General features: G+C 40.7%; 1 protein-coding gene across 11 annotated transcripts in view; it reads right to left on the bottom strand.

Annotated features, from left to right (window-relative positions):
• Positions 1 to 23853: 23853 nt before the first annotated feature.
• Positions 23854 to 26408, bottom strand: part of TAOK3 (TAO kinase 3) — a 285308-nt gene continuing 282753 nt past the window's right edge. For all 11 annotated transcript variants that reach the window (XM_077292154.1, XM_077292162.1, XM_077292158.1 and 8 more), the window contains one exon: positions 23854 to 26342. In XM_077292154.1, coding sequence (XP_077148269.1) covers positions 26181 to 26342 — 162 coding nt within the window. In that variant the 3' untranslated portion in view covers positions 23854 to 26180. The remainder of the gene's footprint in view (positions 26343 to 26408) is intronic.

The raw sequence follows: 26408 nt of genomic DNA, 5'->3' as shown, positions 1-26408 counted from the left end.
TTGGTGGGCTCTCCCCTGGTGTGTGTGCACTTCCCGTGACGCCCTATCTGCAGTTCGGGACCTGATGACCGCAGTGCGCATGTGCCGACTCTAGCCGTCCTGATTGGCCGTTTCAGGCCATGTGACTAAGTTCATGGGGTTATTAGAAGGTCCTGCAGGGACCTGAGACACACTCCCTTGAGAAAGCCACCTCTAGCTGCCGCGAAACGCGCGTCGGGACCCTCCATCCACCCCCTCCTTGTTTCCACTCATCTGTTGGTAAGCGCTGCATTTCTTGCCATGCACTATTGCACCTTAGATGTTAGATAGACGGGTGTAACTTTATTCCCGATCATCTGGTTCATGCATGCTGCTTCCCTGACGTCCATGTTTGGACGCATTATCTTTTCCCTGAGTTACGGTCTTTGGACCTTTATTTTTCCAGGGACTGAAGTGTATATGTGGGGTGGGGATAGGTGTGGGTGGGGTTCATAACAGTCTGCATTATTGTTTTTTGGTGTTCTATATATTGTTGTGATATTTTACCTTTTCTATGATATAATAGAATGATATATCTTTTAGATATAATCAGTTTGCTTTTTGTCCTCCTGCTGTTAGTTGCATGATAACATGACTTGCCAGCGCTATACTTACCTCGCGGATGCTCACGGTTTTTCTCCCTCACTGCATTGATCCTCTGAAGTCACCTGTACAAGTGCCGGCTTCAGATAGGTACAATGCATATGATCAGCAGTCTTCTTCACTTTCGAACTTGCGCAGTGCGCCTCTCTGAAGCTGGCACATAATCACCCGATTTCAGAGGATCAATGCAGTGAAGGAAAGAAGCCGAGCACATGCGTGAGGTAAGTATAGCGCTGACTTTGTGTGTAATGTAAGGCAGGGTATTTACATATGCAGACAACTGCTGGTGGTGCTCTGTAAGATAAAAGCCTCTCTGTATTTACAGGTAGGTGGTGTCCACTATAACAAATATGGACAGAAATATCAAGGAGTTAATGAGGGAAAAGAATGGTCTGTGTGAGTATGAACAGAAATAGTATCCGGTAAACAATTAGAAGAGGGGTGCCCACGTCCACCGGTGCAGTTAGGACAATGCAATCACACCTGCATCATCTCACTTCAAAAGAATAAACTATATAGAAAAAGTTGCAGATCTCTACTGAGCATGTGCAACCTGTCATCAGAACTACAGGACATATTCATGAGCAACCAGGTAGACAAAACCATTCAACACACAGATATTCAGAGCGGAGGGCACTTTTGAGCATTGATCGCATTTGATGACTTTATTTTAGGATTTTAAGCCACTAAGATCTCGCTTGGTGTTGTGGGAATTAACCATTTAGGTTCAGCAATTTTTTTTTTGCAGACTATTTTAAACTATAACTGCCCGTCATGTCAAGAGCAGCTTACAGCAGTTTCCTTATCATCAGGGGAAGGATTACAATAAACAATCACACAGCTGATAACACAGGATCCACTAATAAGAATAGGCAAAGTCACAGCTGACCCTGCTTCACCTCCCTTCACAACCACCTTTGCACACTACTCATTAGATGCAGTCAATGTGGATGTCCAGAAACAAAGGTAGGCCCCAAGTCATACATTTTTATATTCGAACAGAAATATGGTGTCAAATAGTTTAAAATAAGTTTAAATGAATCCGGTGCCTCAGACTCCAATACGCCCAATCATCAAAACTGGCGTGAACAATGCAGGACTCAAAAGAGAACCTGTCAGCACGATTTAGTAAAGTAAAGGCATGGCCAGAATGGCGTCGTTATAATGATTAAAAAAAAATTAAAGAAAAATTCACTCTGGAGTTCTTGTTGAGTCAGCATACAAGTCTAAAAAGGCCAGTGTGAAAATGGTAAGAATTCCAATTTTTAACTAAGGCTACTTTCACACTAGCGTTAACTGCATTACGTCTCAAAATGTCTTTTTTCGAAAAAACGCATCCAGCAAAAGTTTTTGCTGGATGCGTTTTTTCCCCATAGACTTGTATTGGCGACGTATTGCGACGTATTGACATACGTCGTGTACGTTTTACGACGTATGCGTCGAAATTTGGCGACACGTCGTCTCAAAAAAACGTTGATTGTAACGTTTTTTGTCTCCGCCTAAAAAACGTGTTGCGACGCATCCTGCGGCATACGTCGTTGGCTGCAATGGAAGCCTATGAGCGATGGATGTGTCGGGACACGTCGTACGACGCAATACAGCGCTGCAATACGTTTTTTTTTACACTGAGCATGCTCAGAAGCAGAATTTTGTTGCCAATTGGCCAGACACCCCCAAATCTATATAAACCTGGCCTGGGCCTTCAACCCCACATATGCCAGCAAGAAGACAAAGAGAGGAGAAGCCTGCCAGCAAGACCCCAGCCAGCCACAAGACCCCAACCAGCCACAAGACCCCAGCCAGCCACAAGACCCCAGCCAGCCACAAGACCCCAGCCAGCCACAAGATCCCAGCCAGCCACAGGAGCCAGCCACAGGACTCCAGCCACAGGACTCCAGCCACAGGACTCCAGCCACAGGACTCCAGCCACCATAGAGCCAGTGTGAGTATTGCAATTTTTGTGTGCATCTGTGTGCCTGTGCATTTCTGTGTGTATGAGGTACTACTGACTACAGCAAGAGCTTAAAACCTGAAGAGAACCTGAGGCCTGCCATCGTCCTGCACCAGCCAGTGCAATGCTAGAGTCCAGATCCACCATGATGCCAGCCACTGTGAAGACCTGCAGCTCCAGCCAAAGGATTGTCAGCCTTTTGTATGTGTGTGTGTATGCGTCTTCTGATTGGGTTCACCTTTCTGCCTTTGTTGTACATATGTGTATTTGCATAAAGCTATGTGCGTGCATGTGTATGTGTGTATTTTTGTACGGCTGTGTGCTTTTGTATCATGTGCCTGCACCTTATTATGCCTTTGCCAATCTTATGCCTGTTCATGTGGGAGGGTATGTGTCCACGTTCAGGATTGCATCAGGATTTGGTCAGGATTTTCCATCAGTATTTGTACGCCAAAATCAGGAGTGGGTGATAAAAGCAAAAGTGTGCCTGTTTTCCTATTATACTTTCCCTCTTGTTACACTCCTGGTTTTGGCTTACAAATACTGATGGAAAATCCTGACCAAATTCTGATGCGATCCGGAATGTGGACACATACCATGCATGTTTGTGTGCGTCTTGTTGATTGCATGTGCATTTGTCCATGCTTTAATTGGTTAATTGCCTTTTTCTGATGTATTGACTGTATAGTGGTCTGTGCAGCATGTGGTTTAAATGTGTTTTTTTTTTTTTAAATCTGATGTATTTTTTTAAAAAGTCTAGCGGTCTGCAGCTTGTGGTTTGAATGTGTGAGTGTGGTTTTTTTTTTCTATTTAAAAGTGTTGATTTTATTTTACTGTTAAAACCATTTGCAGTTGATGTACTTGTATTTAAAATAAAGAGCATGTCAGCTCCTAATTGTGATTTAAAAAAAAAAAAAAAAAAGAGTGAAAAAAAAAGAAAATAATAAAATTTTTGTTAAAAAAATGTCCGTATCATTTCATAAAGGTAAATTTAAAACTGGTGTATGTACCAATGGTTACAAATGCAGAGTTGGTTGAGGGCACTTTTTTTTAATAAAGGTTACACTTAAAGGTTTTTTTGGGGAGGTGATTTTTTAAAATAAAATGTGGTAAATATATGTTTACATGGTGGGTTCACATTTAAAAATATTTTTTTGGGAACATGGAAATAAATGGTATACCGTGCACCTGTTTTGGGGTTTTGGTGTTCACATTTAATGAACTTTTCTCACATCATTTTAGCAGGGTGTTTATTAAAACATTACCTAGTTTAGGGGGTGGTCTAACTCTAAATCCATTATACTTATTATAGATACACCAGGGACCAGGTCCATAGCACCCGCCTGTGTTCCATACCAGGACCAGCCCACCAGGCAAGCCCACCAGGACCACAGCCAGAAATCTTTCAAAGTAAGTTTTGAAGACCCCAAATCTGCTGCTTCAATGTGTAGAGCAGATTGCAAGTGTCTTTTAACTTTTACAGAGACACCAGGACCACAGCCACCGGCCTTGCTTCCACAACAATGTCCTCTTCTGACAGCCCTCCTCCACAGCAACAGCGTGTATCGGTAAGTTAACACAAAAATTATTATTTTTTTTTATTTACTTTTTTTTGATCACTACATGCATAAATTATGTTTCAACAGGAAGCTGAATCAGATGAGGAGCTGTCAGAAGGGGGCGAGATGGGTGGAGAGATGCAAGTGGAGGAGGAACCAAGTGTAAGTAGTGGTGAAACAGTTGCTTCGAACATCACACTGCACCATACACAAAACAGACTTTCATACATAACTAAACACAGAAAATATATGCCTACCTAACTGAGAATTTGTTTCCTTTATTTCAGGCTGCTGCTGCTGCTCCTGCTGCTGCCGCTGAAGGTTCTCCCAGACACTCCCAGAGTCGGCGGACTCGTCGCCGCGGTCGGCCATCAGTGAGTTTTTTTTTTTTTTGGGAGGGGGATTCTATTGGTACTTTAGTGTTTCAGTGTACTAATTTGTTTGTTTTTCTTCTTTTTTTTTGGCACAGGCTTCACAGCGTGCTCCCGCAGAAGAGGATGATGATGACGACATAGACATTGATAATCTCATCGAGGAGGTTCGCGAGCAGGAGCCGCTGTGGAACATGGCTGACCGCAGGCATGCCGATACCGGTGTCACCCGTCGGCTCTGGGACGAAGTGTGTCGCAACCTGTTTCCAAGGCGGGAGAGCCTTCATCCTCAGCAGCTGAGCAAACTAGGTAAGTATTCACTTTCCAGTGATGTTTTGAGCTGACTGTAATGTATTGCATTTACCAATTTTTTTTTTTTCTTTTGATTCTTGTCTTCACAGTTGGAAAGGTTAGGAAGCGGTGGCGGTCACTGAGGGATCGCTTTAAGAGGGAATTCAACGAGGAGATGCAGGCCCCGAGTGGCTCTGCAGGAAGGAGGAGGAGCAAATACAAATATGGCCCGGCCCTCTCCTTCCTGAGGCGAACCATGCTGAGCAGAGTGTAAGTATTCTACAGCCCACTAATAACCATGTTAACCTGTCTACTTAGTTTGCTTTCAGTCAGGGCTTTTTCATTCCAATGTATTAATTTCTTTTGTTTTTTCTTTCACAGCACCTTCTCCAGCCACCGTGTGCCTGCATCTTCCTCTGCGCCCTCTGGAGCGATCCCTCCTGAGTCCGCCACTGAGGGCCACGTCGGTAGGCCCCACACCACTGTCCCCTCCTCTGACCCCACTGTCCCCTCCTCTGACCCCTCTGTCCCCTCCACTTCATCCGCCCCAAGCAGTGGAGCATTATTGCAGGCTTCATTGCTCGCATCTGATGCTGAACAGTTAGCGTTCCCTTTACCCCACCCCTCTGATCCTGCCACCTCGAGACCACCATTAGGTTTGTGGCGTCAGCGACAGAGGGGTCAGGAAAGGAGCTATGCTCCTGAATTCTTACACCTGAATGCATCCTTCCAAGGCTCTTTCAAAATTTTGGGAGAGCAAGTGACTGCTGGTTTCAACATGGTGCAATCCCGCATCAGTGAAATAAGCCAGGAAACCAGCAGTCGCTTGGATAGGCTGCATTCAGCTGTAAGTCCCGATCCAGCCAATATTTTTTTTCAATCCATGCTCAGGAGCATGGAGAAGCTTTCTTTTGAGCAACAGATGCGGGTAATGAATACCTGCCATAATGCTCTACTGCAGGCCGTTAATGACCCCCAATCTACCCACACACCTCCCCACACCTCCACTCCAGGCCCCATTTCCACACCATGCCCAACCCCAGGCCCCATTTCCACACCATGCCCAACCCCAGGCCCCATTTCCACACCATACCCCCCATTACCAAACCCAGCCCCAATACCCACACCAGCACCATTACCAAACCCAGCCCCAATCCCCACACCAGCACCATTACCAAACCCAGCCACAAACCCCACGCCAGCCCCATTACCCAACCCAGTCCCACTACCCTACCCAGTCACAATACCCAACCCAGTCCCCACAACCATCCCGGCCCCCAGACCAAATTCCTTCTCCAATGTTTTCTTTAACCAGCTTTTCTCTTCCCCCTACCCCAACACCACCCCCCTCTGGTCAGCCTCTTGGTTTTACCCCCCCTTCCACTGCACCCCAAACAAGTAGGGTTTCCCCACCTATCGACGTGGTCCAACCTTCCTGCCCCTCCTCCCCTAGTATCTCCACCCCACACTTTGAAGACCTTTAATAATGTATTATTGTTTGTTAATATTTGAAAAAAAAAAATTTAGCAAATTGTTTTAAAAAAAAATTGGAAAATAAAAAATATCTTGTTTTGTAAAAAAAAAATATATTTAAAAAAAAAAGAGTTAAAATAAAATTTTCTCTGATTTAAATTCTATTCTTTGTGTGTGTGTGGATTTATTAAGGTAATATAATAAAAAAGGTTTAATAAAAACAAACACCAGACAGGTGAAAGGTATAACATAATGGTTTTACTAGCAAGAAAACCACGCTTTTGGGCCTTTTTTTTTTTTTTGGTAGAAACACATTTTTTACATAAACAAAACACATGGGAAACAGGTTACACAATCATGTCTTGCCACGGGATCCGCCCGACAGGTGAGACAAAATAATCTGCAAACTGGTCCCTCATCCTTGTAACTGAACCTGTAGAGCGAACCGAGCTGCTGCGGTAGTCCCACAAGGTGGTCTCCAACTCTTCATCATCCAAGGAAACGGGCTCCTTTGAAAGGACAAAGTTGTGGAGCACCACACAGGCTTTAACTACCTCGTCTATAGTTGTGTTTTTCAGTTTGATAGCTGTCAGCAGAACTCGCCACTTCGCCGTCAATATGCCAAAGGAACACTCCACTACTCTTCGTGCTTTAGTAAGCCGGTAATTAAAGACCCGCTTGGTATGGTTTAAGTTCCGGCTACTGTACGGTTTCAGTAGGTGCGGCGACAGTTGAAAGGCTTCATCACCTACAAAAACATATTCCATGGCTGGGTCATTTGTTCCTGGCAGTGGTCTGGCTGGCGGGAAATCATAGGTCTCTCCATAAAGGCAACGACCCATTGGAGAGTTTTTAAGAACTTGCGAATCGTTGGACCGTCCATATGCTCCGATGTCCACGGCAAGGAACCTGCAGTTGGCATCTGCAATAGCCATAAGGACGATGGAGAAATACTTCTTATAATTATAATACTCCGATCCTGTTCCTGCCGGTTTCGCAATCCTTATATGTTTCCCGTCAACTGCACCCACACAATTAGGGAAATTGCAAATTTGCTGAAACTCTTCAGCACTTCGCAACCAGATTTCCATGGATGGTTGGGGGATATACTCTGGTTGCAAAGTGGTCCAAACAGCCCGACATGTGTCCTTCACTATTCCAGAGATAGTGGAAATGCCCAGCCTGAATTGATAATGGAGGGAAGTCATAGATTCACCCGTAGCTAGGAAACTTTAGAAAAAAAAAAAAAAAAAAAAAAAAATGTTAGAAAAAATTGCACAGACCAACAAGTTTCAATATGGCACTGTTAATTTTTTTTTGAAGGACGGGACACACAATAAAACCAGCATGAAACCGGTGTAAAAAAGCAGTGGAATGTCCGCCAAGAAAACCAAAATTACATGCTGCAGAAAATAGTGCGCAGTATGCCAGCGCAGTATTGTCTGCAGCATGTAATATAACATTAAAAATGACCAATGAAAGGAAAAAAAGCAGTGGAATGTCTGCCAAGAAAACCAAAATTACATGCTGCAGAAAATAGCGCGCAGTATGCCAGCGCAGTATTGTCTGCAGCATGTAATATAACATCAAAAATGACCAATGAAAGAAAAAAAAGCAGTTGCATGTCATCAAACCCAAAAAACTTTAAAAAAAAAACTGCAGAAAATGCAACGCAATATTTCAGCGCAGTATTTTCTGCAGTCTGTTATCTAACATTCAATATCAGCAATGACATTTAAATAAAGCAGTGGAATGTCCGCCAAGAATACCAAAATTACATGCTGCAGAAAATAGTGCGCAATATGTCAGCGCAGTATTGTCTGCAGCATGTAATATAACATTAAAAATGACCAATGACAGAAAAAAAATGAGGCTTACCGCAGGGTCACCATCAGCCGCTCCGCCGGTGTGATGGCAAGCCTCATCCTTGTGTCCTGTCTTCGGATGACATCCTCCATTTTTGCAAGCAAAAAATCAAAATGTTCAATCCTCATCCGCACGTAGTTGTGGAATTTGTGTGGATTGTGCCGCAACTCCAGGTACAGAGTGGAGTGGACACCCCGAGTCATCCGTAGTTCATTAATCAGATGAATCCACAGTCGTCTCCGTTGCTGCAGAAGCATCCTACGCCTTTCCGCTGCCGCCTCCTTCTCCCGCACTATGATATCCAGGCGATTCGTCTCAAAGAGAACGTCGGTAACCAAACTAGCAATCCTCACAAGTACACCTTCCATCGCTGCCACAAAACTAAAACCCTCAAAGATGGGCTGTAAAAACAGTAACTATATAGTTTTTCAAATTTTCCAGTAGCCAATCAAATTTGGGAGCCTCCCATTTTAAAAACAGATCCGTCGGAAAAACGGATACAACGGATGGTAAAACGTATGCAACGTATGCAACGCATCCAGTATTTTCGACGGAAACGTTTAGCGGATTTGCGACGGATCCGTCGAAATGCTGGATGCGTGGCATACGTTTGTCACCGTTTTTCACTTTTTTGACGCATCCGTTTTTTCAGCAAAAAAACGGATTTGCGACGTAATGCAGTTAACGCTAGTGTGAAAGTAGCCTAAGATTGTGATACGGGGATAAAAAAAACATTGTCAAAAGGATTAAAAAAACAAACAAACAAAAAAAAAAAGACATTTATTGTTTAGTTCAGGCTTTTGTGCTAATCAGAAAATTACTTGCCATTCGCTTTAATGTAGAAATAGGCGCACAGTGGTGGATATACAGTATGCATACTTATTGGTTAGTGTTACTCCATACTGACTGGCTCCATTTGTCCTCCATCACAAGAGGAAGTCAGGAAACCAGTGGAGAACAAAGTGCGGGAGTCTGGATGACCATGGGCCCATTTGTACATTACGGTGGCTCAGTGGATAGCACTGTTGCTTTGCAGAGCTGGGGTCCTGGGTTCAAAATCCACCAAGGACAACATCAGCAAGGAGATTCAATGTTCTCCCCGTGTTTGCGTGGGTAGCAATAAAAGAAAAAAATTAGTTCACTCACGGAACAATGATCCCTGATAAAAGGATAAAGGCTTGTAATACGATAATAGTTCACATGTACGAAAAATGTAGAAATCCAGCAAAGGGGGGTCCTTAAAATAACATTTTTATTAAGGATTTCTTAAATATCAAATGTAGAAAAGCATACACAACGTCCTTAATCATTGCATACTCAGTACACACGGAAATTTTCAGCTATATACAGTGCCTAGCAAAAGTATACACCCCTTTGGCTTTTTACATATTTTGTTACATTATAACTAGTGATGAACGAATATACTCGTTACTCGAGATTTCCCAAGCACGCTCGGGTGTCCTCCAAGAATTTTTTAGTGCCCGGAGATTTAGTTTTCATCGCCGCAGCTGAATGATTTACATCTGTTAGCCAGCATAAGCACATGTGGGGGTCGCCTGGTTGCTAGGGAATCCCCACATGTAATCAAGCTGGCTAACTGATGTAAATCATTCAGCTGAGGTGAGGAAAACTAAATTTCTGAGCACTAAAAAATACTCGGAGGACACCCGAGCGCGCTCGAGAAATCTCGAGTAACGAGTATATTCGTTCATCACTAATTACAATCAGTGTTTCATTATTTTTGTAATTATTTGTGAGTGATGCATCAGCATTAGTCTAAGTTAGTAAAGTGTGTTAAAAAAAATATAGGCATAAATTAAATTTATGAGATCAAATAGCTAAAAATTGACACGTGTGTATATGTGTGTGTGTATATATATATATTCATTCACCTCTTTTGCTATGAAGCCCTTAAACATTTCTGATGCAAGCAATTACCTTTATAAGTCACATGCTTAGTGAAAGGAAGTCCACCTGTGTGCAATCGAAGTGTCACATGGTCTGTCAGGATACACACACCTTTTCTGAAAGGCCACACAGGCTGCAACACCATTAAGCAAGAGGAATCACTAACCAAAAAACACCATGAAGACCGAGGAGATCTCAACAACTTTGTCCCTGACTTTTTTTGGCGAAGCACAAGTCCGGGTTGGGTTATATAAAAAAAAAAAATTAATCCCAATCTCTGATCATCTCCCGGACCACCATCAAATCCATTATCATCAAATGGAAAGCACATGGTACCACAACAAACCTGCCAAGAGGGCCGCCCACCAAAACTCTCAGCCCAGTCAGAAGGGGCATTAATCAGAGAGGCAGCACAGACACCAAAGGTAACTCTGAAGAAGCTGCAGAGTTCCCAAGCAGAGACAGGAGAATCTATCAACATGACCACAATAAGCTGAAGACACCATAGAGGTGGCCTTCTTGGCATATTGGGCAGAAAAAGCCTTTACTTATACACAAATTGTATGGCTCGTTTTGCATTTGCTAAAAGACATGGGAGACTCCCTAAATGTATGGCGGAAGGTGCTGTGGTTTTTGGCCAAACCAACACAGCTCATCACCCCAAGAACACCATGCCCACAGTGAAATGCTTTGGGGACAGTTTTCGGCAGCCTGTGCGGCTGTCCTGCCCAGGAATTCCAGCCCAGCAGTGAGAATAAATCAGAAGACACTCCGGGCGGGATCTTGGCCAGGGTGGCCGCACAGGCGCAGTCAGCTAGACTGCAAATGAGGACAGAGGACGGGCAGCGCTCACTGCGCATGAGAAAAGAGCGCAGGCTCATTTGAAAACAGCGCTGAGAAGGCGGTGCCCCGCGCCAAGAGGACACGAGTGACGGCAGACCTGCCTCCAGGACTGATTCAAGGTATTTGGGACAAATTATAAAATGGATTATTTCTGAAGTTGCAGCACCAATAACTAAAAGAGCCACCTTGTCAGAATGCAGCATTAGTGCTGCACAAGATGGCTCTTTCAGTTACAAACGCCAGGGGGAAGTGACAGGTTCCCTTTAAATCAGAGAGTCATATCACACGAAATAGTTAATAAATAACGATTTCCACATGTCTGTTTCAAAAATTGTGCTGAAGTAAAGTATTTTTTTGGGGTAGGAGGTTATAAGGAATAAAAACTGACCAGCGATTTCTCATTTTTACAACAAAATTAGCAAAACCATTTTTTATTTTTAGGGACCACACCCCATTTGAAGTGACTTTGAGGGGCCAATGTGACAGAAAACACCCAAAAGTGACACCATTCTAAAAAAACTGCACCCCTCAAGGTACTCAAAACCACATTCAAAAAGTTTATTAACCCTTCAGGTGCTTCACAGGAATTTTTGGAATGTGGAAGGAAAAAATAGACTTTTACTTTTCTTCCGCAAAAATTTTCCTTTAGATCTATTTTTTTTTTTTTTTTAAACTTTCGCAAGTTTAACAGGAGAAAATGGACCATACAATTTCTCCTGAGCATGCCAATACCCCATATGTGGGGAAAATCTACTTTTTGAGTGTAAAATTTGCTGGAATAATTAGTGGACGCCATGTCGCGTTTGGAGAGCCCCTTATGTGCCTAAACAGTGACACCATATATTGAGCAGCTTGAACCCATAGGTGCTTCCCTAAAGTTTAGAACGTTAAGCCGTGAAAGAAAAAGAAAAAAATAAATCACATTTCAGGCAAAAATCTTTTTTAGCTCCAAATTTTGTCTTTTCACAAGTGTAAAAGGAAAAAATGAACCCCTAAATTTGTTGTACAAATTCTCCACAGTTCACCGATACCTCATATGTAATCGAAAACTGATTTTGAGGCACAGTGCAAAGCACAGAAGGGAAGAAACATACTACAGTGCAGATTTTGCTGCACTTGTTTGAGGGTGCCATGTTACATTGGTAGAGCCCCTGAGGTGCCAACACAGCAGAATCTCCCATAAGTGACCCCATTTTACAAAGTAAACCTCTCAATGAATTCATCTAGGGGGTGCAGTGATTATATTGACACCACAGGTATGTCACAGACTTTTATACCATTGAGCTGTGAAGTTAAAATAATTCACATTTTTACCACCAAGATTGTGCGCTAGCCCCAAGTTTTATATTTTCATACTGGGAAATGGGTGAAAATGGGACCAGAATTTGTCCCACAATTTCTACTGAACGTGGCAATACCCCATATGCAGCTGTGTAGTACTACAGGTGCTTCTCACTAAATTAGAATATCATCAAAAAGTTAATTTATTTCAGTTCTTCAATACAAAAAGTGAAACTCATTATATAGAGTCATTACAAACAGTGATCTATTTTAAGTGTTTATTTCTGTTAATGTTGATGAATATGGCTTAAAGCCAATGAAAACCCAAAAGTCATCTTAGCAAATAAAAAAAAAAAAACCAAACACCTGCAAAGGATTCCTAAGGATCAGTTCACACTTGTGTATGGCTGGTCTGCGGATGGCTGTGTACATCCTCTCTTAAGCTCCGCCCACTTCTGCATGCGTCCTGCGTACCTATCTTTACAATTGGGTACACAGGACATGCGTTGCATGCAGAGTTTTGACGTGCCTGCCTACCGCACGGGAACGCAAAAATATTGCATTTCCGCATGGTCGCCACACACGTCAAATCGCTGAATGGGGACGCATCTGCATATAACGCATGTCCCTGCGTACCCAACTGTAAAGATAGGTAACGCAGGGAAACGCAGGACACATACAGAAGTAGGCAGAGCTCCAGGGAGGAAGAAGGGAGGAAGTACGCAGCCATCCTGAACGCAAATGTGAAACCAGACTAAGAGGAGACTTAATAGCTGTCTGCAAATGTCTGAAGGGATGTCAGAGAAATCATCAGAGAAATCAGAGAAATGTCAGAGAAATCATCATTATTCTCATTTGTATATGGAAACACGAAAGCAAAAAATTAAACTGAAAGGGAGAAGATACCGATTAGATATTAGAAAAAAACTTTTTGACAGTGAGGTGATCAATTGAGTGGAACAGGCTGTGGGGAGTTCTCTTTCAATGGATGTCTACAAACAGAGGCTGGACAGACATCTGTCCGAGATAGTTTAGTGAGGTCCCTCCCAACTCTAACATTCTATTCTGACTGATACCTTTAACCCCTTTCTGACATTAGACGTACTATCCCGTCGAGGTGGGTTGGGCCCGTATGACCACCGACGGGATAGTACGTCATAGCGATCGGCCGCGCTCACGGGGGGAGCGCAGCCGATTGCGGCCGGGTGTCAGCTGACTATCGCAGCTGACATCCGGCACTATGTGCCAGGAGCGGTCACGGACCGCCCCCGGCACATTAACCCCCGGCACACTGCGATCAAACATGATCGCAGTGTTCCGGCGGTATAGGGAAGCATCACGCAGGGAGGGGGCTCCCTGCGTGCTTCCCTGAGACCCCCGGAGCAACGCGTTGCTCCAAGCGTCTCTTACCACCTCCTCCCTGCAGCAGGCCCGGATCCAAAATGGCGGCGGCATCCGGGTCCTGCAGGGAAGTGGCTTCACAGCGCCTGCTCAGAGCAGGCGCCGGGAAGCCTGGAGCTGTGCACGTCAAATCGCTGATCTGACACAGTGCACAGCAAAGTGTCAGATCAGCGATCTTACACTATAACATGATGCCCCTTCCTGGGGCAATGTTATAGTGTAAAAAAAAAAAAAATATTCACATGTGTAAAAAAAAAAAAAATAAAAAAAAATCCCCCCCCCCAAAAAATATATTGTTTCTACAAATACATTTCTTTATCTAAATTAAAAAAAAACTAACACTAAAAGTACACATATTTAGTATCGCCGCATCCATAACGACTCGACCTATAAAACTGTCCCACTAGTTAACCCCTTCAGTGAACACCGTAAAAAAAAACAAAAAAACACGAGGCAAAAAACAACGCTTTATTATCATACCGCCAAACAAAAAGTGGAATAACACACGATCAAGACGGATATAAATAACCATGGTACCACTGAAAACGTCATCTTGTCCCGCAAAAAACTAGCCGCCATACAGCGTCATCAAAGAAAAAATAAGAAAGTTATAGTCCTCAGAATAAAGCGATGCAAAAATAATTATTTTTTTCTATAAAATAGTTTTTATCGTATAAAAGCGCCAAAACATTAAAAAAGATATAAATGAGGTATCGCTGTAATCGTACTGACCCGAAGAATAAAACTGCTTTATCCTGCTTTATGGTTTTTGGTCATTCTGCCTCACAAAAATCGGAATAAAAAGCGACAAAAAATGTCACGTGCCCGAAAATGTTACCAATAAAAACATCAACTTGTCCCGCAAAAAACAAGACCTCACATGACTGTGGACCAAAATATGGAAAAATTATAGCTCTCAAAATGTGGTAATGCAAAAAATATTTTTTGCAATAAAAAGCGTCTTTTCAGTGTGTGACGGCTGCCAATCATAAAAATCCGCTATAAAAGTAAATCAAACCCTCCTTCATCACCCCCTTAGTTAGCGAAAAATTAAAAAAATGTATTTCGTTCCATTTTCCCATTAGGGTTAGGGCTAAAGTTAGGGTTTGGATTACATTTACGGTTGGGAATAGGGTTGGGATTAGGGGTGTGTCAGGGTTAGGGGTGTGGTTAGGGTTACCGTTGGGATTAGGGATGTGTTTGGACTAGGGTTTCAGTTATAATTGGGGGGTTTCCACTGTTTAGGCACATCAGGGGCTCTCCAAACGCGACATTGCATCCGATCTCAATTCCAGCTAATTCTGCGTTGAAAAAGTAAAACAGTACTTCTTCCCTTCCGAGCTCTCCCGTGCGCCCAAACAGGGGTTTACCCCAACATATGGGGTATCATCGTACTCAGGACACATTGGACAACAACTTTTGGGGTCCAATTTCTCCTGTTACCCTTGGAAAAATACAAAAAATTTTTGTGAAAAAACCCATTTTTTATTTTCACGGCTCTGCGTTATAAACTGTAGTGAAAAACTTGGGGGTTCAAAGCTCTCACAACATATCTAGATGAGTTCCTTAGGGGGTCTACTTTTCAAAATGGTGTCACTTGTGGGGGGTTTCAATGTTTAGGCACATCAGTGGCTATCTAAACGCAACATGGCGTCCCATCTCAATTCCTATCAATTTTGCATTGAAAAGTCAAACGGCGCTCCTTCCCTTCCGAGCTCTCCCATGCGCCCAAACAGTGGTTTACCCCCACATATGTTGTATCAGCGTATTCAGGAGAAATTGTACAACAACTTTTGGGGTCCAATTTCTTCTCTTACCCTTGAGAAAATAGAAAGTTGGGGGCGAAAAGATAATTTGTGAAAAAATATGATTTTTTATTTTTACAGCTCTGCATTATAATCTTCTGTGAATCACTTAATGGGTCAAAGTGCTCACCACACATCTAGATAAGTTCCTTAGGGGGTCTACTTTCCAAAATGGTGTCACTTGTGGGGGGGTTTCAATGTTTAGGCACATCAGGGGCTCTCCAAACGCAACATGGCGTCCCATCTCAATTCCAGTCAATTTTGCATTCAAAAGTCAAATGGCGCTCCTTCGCTTCCGAGCTCTGCTATGCATCCAAACAGTGGTTTACCCCCACATATGGGGTATCGGCGTACTCAGGACAAATTGTACAACAACTTTTGGGGTCCATTTTCTCCTGCTACCCTTGGTAAAATAAAACAAATTGGAGCTGAAGTAAATTTTTTGTGTTAACAAGTTAAATGTTCATTTTTATTTAAACATTCCAAAAATTCCTGTGAAACACCTGAAGGGCTAATAAACTTCTTGAATGTGGTTTTGAGCACCTTGAGGGGTGCAGTTTTTAGAATGGTGTCACACTTGGTTATTTTCTATCATATAGACCCCTCAAAATGACTTCAAATGAGATGTGGTCCCTAAAAAAACCAAATGGTGTTGTACAAATGAGAAATTGCTGGTCAACTTTTAACCCTTATAACTCCCTAACAAAAAAAAATGTTGGTTCCAAAATTGTGCTGATGTAAAGTAGACATGTGGGAAATGTTACTTATTAAGTATTTTGTGTGACATATCTCTGTGATTTAATTGCATAAAAATTCAAAGTTGGAAAATTGCAAAATTTTCAAAATTTTTGCCAAATTTCCGTTTTTTTTTTTTCACAAACGCAGGTAATATCAAAGAAATTTTACCACTATCATCAAGTACAATATGTCACGAGAAAACAATGTCAGAATCACCGGGATCCGTTGAAGCGTTCCAGAATTATAACCTCATAAAAGGGACAGTGGTCAGAATTGTAAAATTTGTCCTGGTCATTAACGTGCAAACCACCCTTGGGGGTAAAGGGGTTAAATGATAAAAATTGATACAAAATAATGAGCAGAATTAAGTTTGGCCCTCCGAAGCAGTCTTTAATATGGCCCCTTTGGAAAAAATATTTTCCCACTCCTGGTTTAGAGTGAAGCTTTAGTATTAACCCTCTAACTAACCCTGGAACCCTCTACCACAACACATCAGACTCTCGCCCACCATCGAAACCTTCAAAAAGAATCTGAAGACCCACCTCTTCCGACAAGCCTACAACCTGCAGTAACCACCGATCAACCAACCGCTGCACGATCAGCTCTATCCTCACCTACTGTATTCTCACCCATCCCTTGTAGATTGTGAGCCCTCGCGGGCAGGGTCCTCACTCCTCCTGTACCAGTTATGACTTGTATTGTTCAAGATTATTGTACTTGTTTTTATTATGTATACCCCTCCTCACTTGTAAAGCGCCATGGAATAAATGGCGCTATAACAATAAATAATAATAATAATAATAATAATAATAATAATAATAATATTAATAGAACTACAAAGGTCAGCACAAGTTATGCTGTGGAACATTCAGCTACCAATGGTTTGTTGTGCAGTCTACACTGCTATTACCATGATATTTACACAATAAGGCATTTGTACAAGTACACAGCTTTGGACATGGAGAGCCATGATTAAAGGGAACAGAGAGCCATAATTAAACTGCTCTAAAAGGTGTGGTCTGGTGTTGTTAAATAGCAGGATAGAATAGCAGGATAGTAGTTTCTGCACTCTCCAGAACACAACACAAATATTGATAATCGAATTGTAAGTTTATTGCCAACGTGTTTCAGAGTCCACTGACTCCTTCTGGACAACTATGCATATAAAACAATTACAGGCATATACTTTATAGACTAAGTTCACATTAGCGTTCGGGGGCTTTGCAGAGGGCTGCGTACTTCCTCTGTTAAGCTCCGCCTACTTTCGCATGCGTCCTGCGTACCAATCTTTAACATTAGGTATGCATTACATGCGGATGTATGCAGATGTGTTTTGACACGCCCGCCGACCGCACGGGAACGCAACAAGTTGCGTTTTGTGCGGACGGCGGGCGCGTCAAAACACCACATCTGCATACATCCGCATGTCCTGCGTACCTAATGTTAAAGATTGGTACGTAGGACGCATGCGGAAGTAGGCGGAGCTTAACAGAGGAAGTTTGCAGCCCTCCGCAAAGACCTCGAAGGCTAATGTGAACTTAGCCTTAGATCTTATCAACCTATGTAACATTAAATACTATGTATAAAGTTATGTTACATAGGTTGAAAAAAGACCTAGGTCTATCAAGTTCAATCTTTCTCCACCAATTGTGCATTTACTTGAACATTTCTTTATATAAGAAATCCATACGTTTTAAACTTTATACCTATATACATCGTATTTAGACATGTGACTGTACATACCCCATCCTCTGCACTTGGTGCCCTTTTATGAATTTTTTCTGTATTTAAACCATGTATACCTATAATTGTTTATGTATGACAATAAACCTACAATTCTATTATCAATATTTGTGCTGTATTCTGAAAAGCGCAGAAACTACTCTGCTATTTAAATGTTTCTTGGAAGCTGCTGAATCTGGTATTCAGGCTCTTTAAGCGTTGTGTCTCACACAACCATGCAAGGTGAGCGGTTCTACTTATAAATACCAACCATTTAATGTGAATAAGACCCTATTGCGCTCCTACATTTCTTTGCGGTCTGGTGATGTTTCAAGAGAGGAGGAAGAAGGATAAGGGAGGTTAGAAAATAACTGATGTATAAAATTCAATGGGATAAAGAGGTGGCTGGTAGGTTAAGAGTTAACCTCTCATAGAATGTCCTTTCTGCACACACTTGGACTCGCCCCACAGAAAGTATTTGTTAACTATGTATGAAATATAAAATGTCTCATTACAGGAGAACAGCAGCAGGTAGAAAAAGCAAGTCAATTGTAAACTTGCCTATAACGCTGTCTAATTATTTAAAGCAAATAAGAACTTTCGAATAACTTTTTAAACAATAGGTTATTTTTTGACGATTGTTTTACTTTAGACCAGTAATGGTGAACCTGGGGAACCCAGAGCACTCCGGAGGGCACGCACACCATCTCCTCAGCACTACCACCACTCAACTCTGCCCGCACTGAGGGTGAGCGCTGTTGCTCTAGTCCTGAGACGCACGTGCAGAGGAGGGTGGCGGCAGTGGTAGTGCGGAGACTGCGGCATGTGTGCCCGCAGGTAGGACTGTGATACACGAGTCCAGAGCAGGGAACAAACAGAGGTTTTTTTTTTTTTTTAATGTGGGGACACCACATGGGGCCATATGCTGCATGCAGCACCACGTGGGGCCACATTATACAGCACGGAGCACCATGTGGGGGCATTACACAGTATGGAGCTCCATTATAGGGCCATTACACAGCATGGAGCTCCATGTGGGGCCATTACACAGTATGGAGCTCCATGTGGGGCCGTTACACAGTAAGGAGCTCCATGTGGGGCCATTACACAGTATGGAGGACTTTATGAGGCCACTATATTGTATTGTGATTACAGTTTGAGAATCATACTGTTATTTGGTCACCATTCTTTGTTGGGGGAATGTGTTGTGAGGGGTACAGTAGGGTTATACTGTGCGTGGAGAGGATTTCACTGTGGGGGTATCATACTGTGTTTTGGGGGCACTTTTATTTTCATCATACTTTGTTTTATTCAAGGTTTTTATCCTTTGCTTTTACATATTTAAATTAGGCCATTTGCCTTTTACTGCTCTTACAGAACATATCATATTATTCCAATATAATTCCAAAAGTTAATTGTTTTATTGGATAAAAAAAAGTCTACAACCGAGGACGTTTTTCCTTAAATATCAAGGTTGGCTTGCGACTTTGTCCAAGCTTTTAATTTTGGCCCTCTGTGCATTTGAATTTGACATCCCTGGTTTAAAGGGTTATTCTCATCATAATGAAGGGTTACAAATTGCAAAGAGGTTGTGAAAAACTTCTTTAGTTTTATTTTTGACTTAAAATCCTCTCCATTCTCAAGAACAGACCTCCACTGCAATCGGTGACTAGTATCTACTGTACCGTTACTGTAGACGTTTTTTTTTGTGCCGGAATGGAAGTTTTCACCGGATCCGGAAAAAAACGGAAGGAACGGTGGGCCATGTGGTGCAATCCGGCGCTACTACAAGTCAATGAGAAAAAAACTGATCTGGCTTTTGATTTCGCCGGTTCCGGTTTTTCAAAAAAGAGCCGGATTAGGCAAAAGGAAAAAAACCCTGATGTGTGAAAGTAGCCTTAGAGTGCAGTGCTTACAAGCACTTTGCCATTATGACTCTATAATGTAGAGGAGTTGTTTTTCTAAACGAAAACCTCAGTATTCAGGTTAAATTACAGTGTTGGCACTTTGCAATAAGTGGGTTTTGGATTGCAGTTTGAGCACTGCTTCTAAACGGTTCGCTATCACTGCTTTAGACTGATGAATTCTTGCTGTAAATGTGAAGGATTTTTGTCAAAAAAACTAAAAATTTTAATTCATCTGATTTAGGTTATATTCACGTCAAGTAATGATGCGTTAGAACAGATCCAGCAGTAATCTTTTGGCAAAAAGTTGTGCAGACATACTTTTCAGTCAGTTCTTAAAAAAAAAAAAATCTCTGCTGGATCTGTTTTTTTCCCCTTTTTCTTTATATTGAAGTATATGGAAAACAGATCCGTATATTAGCCATCTGTTTTTTTTCATTTGTAAAAGATCCAATACAAATGGAAGAAAGTATAGCCTTATAAAGAATTGTTCTACCAGTGTAAATATACTGTAATGTTTGTCAATCTGAGTGTTAATCTTCTGACCGTAGCAGGTTTTAGCAAGTGTTGTGAGTGACAAAGTCAGTTTTAACTTACTGTAAAAGAGTTTAATTATCAAAAAGATTAATTCTTTCTTACCCTACTAAACTTTTCTGTAGCAGGTTGGTGGCATGGTTAGGATCCAGGCTGCAGACTCCTCTTCTGTGCCAAGCTGCTGATAACTTAGGACTTACCTTCAGAGACAATGTAGCACAAAATGGTTCTAAATTAATATTCAAAATGAAAGACATTTTTATGGCAAAAACGTTCTCTCTGAAACCTAAAATATTTGTTTCCGAATGGCACAAAAACGGCTCATAAATGAGATCCTCATTACAAATCATGAGACAGGCAGGCGATGAACATTTTTTTTATTTACAAATATACTAAAATATCTCCGACAGTGAGTCACACCTGCTCCCCCGCCCCCCACCAAGGACCTGAAATGAATTTTCTTTTCCTTTTTTCCTTTTAAAGTGCATGCAAAAAAGAATTAAAAGCCTTTGTTTTCTTTCATCGATTTTTTTAAACGTTTTCTTTTTATTGTAAGAAAATACACAGCTTGAAAACGTGGATAATGTAATATTTAAAAGACCAAAAAAGACAGGAGGGGACAGGGCAGAGGAAAAAAAAAAAATTATCAAAAAAGATCGGGCTGATTGCGTTAAGATTTCCCATCTTTAAATACTGAACTGGAAAAGAATCCCTCGTCCCGGTTGAAAAAACAAACTAAAAGAAGTATAATAATTACATAAATAATAAAAATGATTAAAAAAAAATACAAATAATAAACAAAAAGAGGGAGAGAGATAAAGGTTAATTTTCTGATCTGAATAACAGCTGTTAAAATACAATAAGAAAATATGTAAAATCTCTCCTTAAATTCATTCTATACAGAAAATACATGATTTTTGGCCACGGTCCCTGTGTGGTTTTTGTGCTAGTGGGACTGTGGGCGCTGGGATGCTGTGTGCACACACCCTCTGCTTAACAACTGTTACAGCAGCAAAACCAGTGGAGCAGAGCATTGCTTTGAATGGGCTGTGCTTATTCAGAGTCCACTCTCTGGCCAAGTCAAAGGCTGAGATCTTTCAGAAAAAAAAGTCTTTATGCTGAGCTGTAGAAGCCTGCACAATGAGGCTCTGCCAGGAGCATAAAAATGGAACATCTTTTTGCTTCAAGAAATTTTTGAGGCTGCAGACCATACAGACAATAAGCACCATCACACCCCCAGAACACTACTTTCAGCACTGCTCCAGAGGTGTGTAATGAGAGAACATGTACAGCATATACAAAAACAGTGAGGCATCAGTCCATTAGATCCCACGAAGCCACCTTATAAGGTACCTTATGTACAGAACAACTTCACAGCAAAGAACAGCAGTACAACTTCTTTAGAACAATAAGTGCAAGAATATACCTAATAAAAGCACAATTAAAAGCTCCTTTTTACTCAGTAGTACTCGAGAGTTTGGTCTTTAGGCAGTGATATCACATCTACCCATGGAGGCAGAGTTCCGAAAACAAGTAACACACTGCATAGTAATGACAACGTAAAACAATGGTAAAAAACGCACACACTAAACACACACACACAAACATTGTAGCGCATCAATTACCAGAAAACATAGGTACTAGTTTCAGATTTCTAATAAATGTTGCAAGAATTTTGCATCTTCGGTGATTCATTGGAGTAAAAAACAAGGATGGGTTACATTCTAGTAAATGCATCAGTAGATGGCAATCCATTCAATCACCATACGTAAAGAGACCACTGGAAATAATGGACTGCCAAAGAGACTCAAAGAGCTTATGAGAATGCTTTACTGCCACACAAAAAAAAGAAACCTTCAGCATTGAAGGGTATGCTTCAGTGTTTAACATAGCATGTAACAGTAAAGTCTTGACCACTACACGGCACTAAGTCCTTAGAAGTAAAACAGAAAGAGGGCACCATGGTCTACCACTGCCATCTGTATACTGCTAAAGGCATCACAAAGAGCAAAACAATCATTCTTCCACCCCGTTCCACACACTGTTAGCACCTTAACTTCAGAACAGGTTTGTTCGGCAAAATGATACTGTTCCTTTGCTATAGAAAAAAGCACTGCTGCATCACTAGTCAGATGTCCCAATAGCAGCAACAAAATTACAGTACCATTATTCATTTAAAGCAATGAACTATTTAGAGCTGCTTGGGAAAAGGTAAAAAGCCTGCAGCCACAAAGGTTTGTTCAATTTTGTTAGAAAGAGAGTGGGGCCCAAATGAGCACAGGAAAGGTGTGGATGTGTTCTAGGAGTGCATGATATCATGCACCACAGAAAGCTTATTCAACTCCATAATATTAGATTTACGTACCCAGTCCTGGTTTTACATTTCTATTCCAGCTTCTAGAAGATCTGTATACATATTGCACTTACAATTCCCAGGCTTAGTTAATACATCGTACACAAAAACTCCACCATATGTTTGTCATGTTGGTCCAGAAATTTCCAATATTTCTTCAAACATTTCATTTAGCACAAATAATAAATCCATCTGTATCAATTTTCAGGTTTATTTGTGTATCATTGTGCCAATTCCCAAAAACTAAATACTGTAAAATATTGTATATGCTTGACCTCAAATTCAGGTTTCTCATCATTACAAGGATGCACTCAAAATGATGAAAACAATATGATTATTTATCTTTTTTTCAGATACTGGCTTTGGTGTCCAAAAATCATTATCATCAATATAATGGTCAAATTTCCGTATAAAATATTCTGCTAATAAATTCATTCTATGAACGCAAAGCAAATAGTCATAAAAGAAGAAAACACAAAATGAAATTCGACTATTAGGAGTTTCAAAATTGTACACTTTTTATGTGACAGGTGCAGTGTGGCAAAAAATGTGTCTTTGTGAACATACAGTTCCATATATCCATAAAGAACAGACGATTCTATGAATTCGTAACTGAATTGAATATGTACCAAAAATGTCAATTCCAGAGGACGTCTTCCCTTTCATTCATGAGGACCAAGATGTACTAAGCCAGAGTAACTGAAGAAACCATTAGTAATCAGAACAATTGAAACAGGATAAAGCTGGACTTGCCACTCTCAATGGCGGTGACAGGAAAAAAAATAATTTGAGGGGGAAACCCCCCCCCCCCCCATAACATTAAATTTTATTGATTGAGACTAAATACTTCACAAAGTGTTTTTTCTTTTTTCCCGGTTTTCTTTTTTTTTTAATAATATTCTGGAACAAATACAATACATTAATTGTCTAACAGCATTTTCTTTACATACTTTTCATCTTCAAAAATATTTTCTCTATAGAAGATGCTTTATTTTTTTTTTGTATTTTTATTCATTTTTATGAATGCCTTAAAACGTTGCTCTTTGAGGAAACACTGACTCAGTACATCACAGCCATCGTCTATTCAATTTTAATGCCCCTTCCCAAAATAGAAAAGAAAATAGGAGGAAAGAAAAAAAACATATATACATAATATACATGTATGTATATATATATATATATATATATATATATATATATATATATATATATATATATATATATATATATATATATATATATATATATATATTTATATATATATTTATATAATTTGAAATTTTAAACATCCATCCCTCTTGTCCTCGCAACTTTGAATTTTTTTTAAATAAAATTTAGGTTGGGCCAAAAAGTAATATGGAACAAATGCTCTCAAACAGATCAGGTAATTCCTTCCAAACTATAGATCAAAAAGAAAAAAAAAAATTAAGGAATAGGGAATATATATAAATATATCTAAAATAAAAAATGTTACTGTAGAGGCATTTCTATTCACAGTTTAATATTTTAAAATGAGGTGTTAATACGTCTAAATCAGGACTAGGGAAGGAGAAATTTGTAAACCTTCGCCTTGAGTACTCTTTTCAAGTCCAGTTTTATAAGTGTTGTGTCTATACCGAGGCACATGAACTGACTGTGCTCAGGCAAGGACACTTTAATACAACCTATGACAGCCATTGGAGGAGAGGGATGAAAAATACAATCATTTTTGTTACCAATGTTCAAACTGCTGTATTACCAGATACACAGTGTAAATAAACATTTTTTTTCTTTTACATCCTGGTATACATTAGCAATATATTGCAAAGGTTTAGCAAAAGTTATCCTTTGGCACAATAAAGTACCAAAGCCTTTGAGTAAATAGTGTATTTTGGTCTTAATTTCCCAGCTGCCTTATGTCAGTAAAGAATACATCTGGTATTTACATATAAGAAAACCAGGACTGGAGTAGAAAGTACTGCTGATTTAGAGCCAAAAGTGCATTGAAAATTCAAAGTCAATTTCTGCTCCTGCCAGCAAAAGTCTTCAAAATAATATAAAAAAAAAAAATTAAAATAAAAAAAAAAAAATGTAAAAAGAAAAGAAAAAAAAAATTATATATTTTCACAAGACATTCTACCCACCCCATCTGCCCAAACAACCCCACCCCAGTTCTGCTTCTCCCCCCCAACAATATGTCTATATATATACAACATGATTGGTTTCTGTAAAATGTATCAAACCTCAATAGTTTAATAAAATCTCTTCTTTTTTTATTCCTGACGAACAAATACCAAAAAAACAACAATGTTTAACGCAGCAGCAGTAACCTTAAGGCTGCAGTTTTATGCTTCTCTCTCTCTTTTATGTATTAAATTGTGTATATAATAATTATACATCTATAAATATACATATATGTATACATACATATATATATAGATTTGTATTTTTATTTATTTATTTTTTGCTTGTACTTTAATAGAACAAAATGTTTGTAGAAACCAACAGATATTCACATTTTTGTTGGCTCGTCATTATGGTTTTCTCCTCTTTTCTCTCTAGTCTCTCAAATGTGTTACTGAACATCGATAAATTAATCTCTTCATCCCTGAGTTTTAGTTTGGAGTGTGAGGCACTTTAGAAGATTGGAAGGTTTGTCTTCACTGGATACCGACCCAGCATAAGCGGTGTCTTCTTGGTAACCAAACTTCTGAAAGTGCCAAGAATGACCCCCACTCAAAGTAAAAGTCATAGTAACCAGATCTTACTGAAAACACCACCACTAAACTGGCTCAGGGCTGAAGGGGTTAATCACAAGACTTTTACAACTGTTGTGCATCATGAGTTATGAAACCGATTTGATATTGTGGCCAGCCATCTTCCACAAAGTAGGACTTTTCACTGTACTGCAGGACACGTAGGCGAGTCCCAGCAGAGGAACTGTGAACACAGCTTTCACTCCTCAATGACACCAGGGACTCACACCTCTCACCTTCGTCCAAATGCAGGCTAGTAGACACATAACCCTCACAAGCCCTCCACTAGAGGCATCGGAAATACATACCTCTCAATCCTCACACTGAGATAAAAAGCACATACCGCTCACCATCTTCCCCAAGGAACATCATGGACAAAACTTTGAATAATCAAGTTATCTCTTTCCACAAAAGGGGTTATGAATAAAGGAAGAGTTTCGACACAAAACACAACTGTTACTTCAAGACTCCTTCCCGCTGTTTGAATCTTCGGTTTGTATAACAAGCACCAATGTTCTGATGGATTGAAAATTTGAGTGACAATCAGGGACACTTGAGAGGTATGCCAGGGAGCTTGCTCCGTGCTCAGATTTGCCCAGAGGCACCCTGGTGAGTAAAAAGAATTACAGGCACTAGTGTCCGACGGACGTCAGAGATAGATAGAGACAGAGAGAAGGAGAGAGAAAGAGAGAAAGGGAGGGAGAGAGAGAAGAGAGAGAGAGCACGCCCGTTAAAATGGGGAATGTACGTTTTGCAGGTTCTCCTTGCTGTCATTGTTAATAATATTATTGTTCTTTTATTTAAATGGCAAAAACTGGCCTCTCTCATCTATAGTCCTCCTTGGGATATTCTAACGTCACCAGATTTCCAAAGCCCATCCGTAAACTTTCCATATCAAAGGTTTCAATTTCTCTTTCTTGGCGTTCAAATAAATGCTTGATCCTCTCGCTGCGCTCCTTCTGAAGGGCTGCCAACTCTTCCTCGATCTATAAGAAAGAAGAAACCGCCCATTCAGGATATAGAAAAATAGATCAGAATGACACTTTTTTATT

Source organism: Ranitomeya variabilis, chromosome 1 (assembly GCF_051348905.1).
Source record: "Ranitomeya variabilis isolate aRanVar5 chromosome 1, aRanVar5.hap1, whole genome shotgun sequence".
In the NCBI taxonomy this organism is placed as follows: domain Eukaryota; kingdom Metazoa; phylum Chordata; class Amphibia; order Anura; family Dendrobatidae; genus Ranitomeya; species Ranitomeya variabilis.
This window is presented reverse-complemented; position numbering and strand designations above follow the sequence as displayed.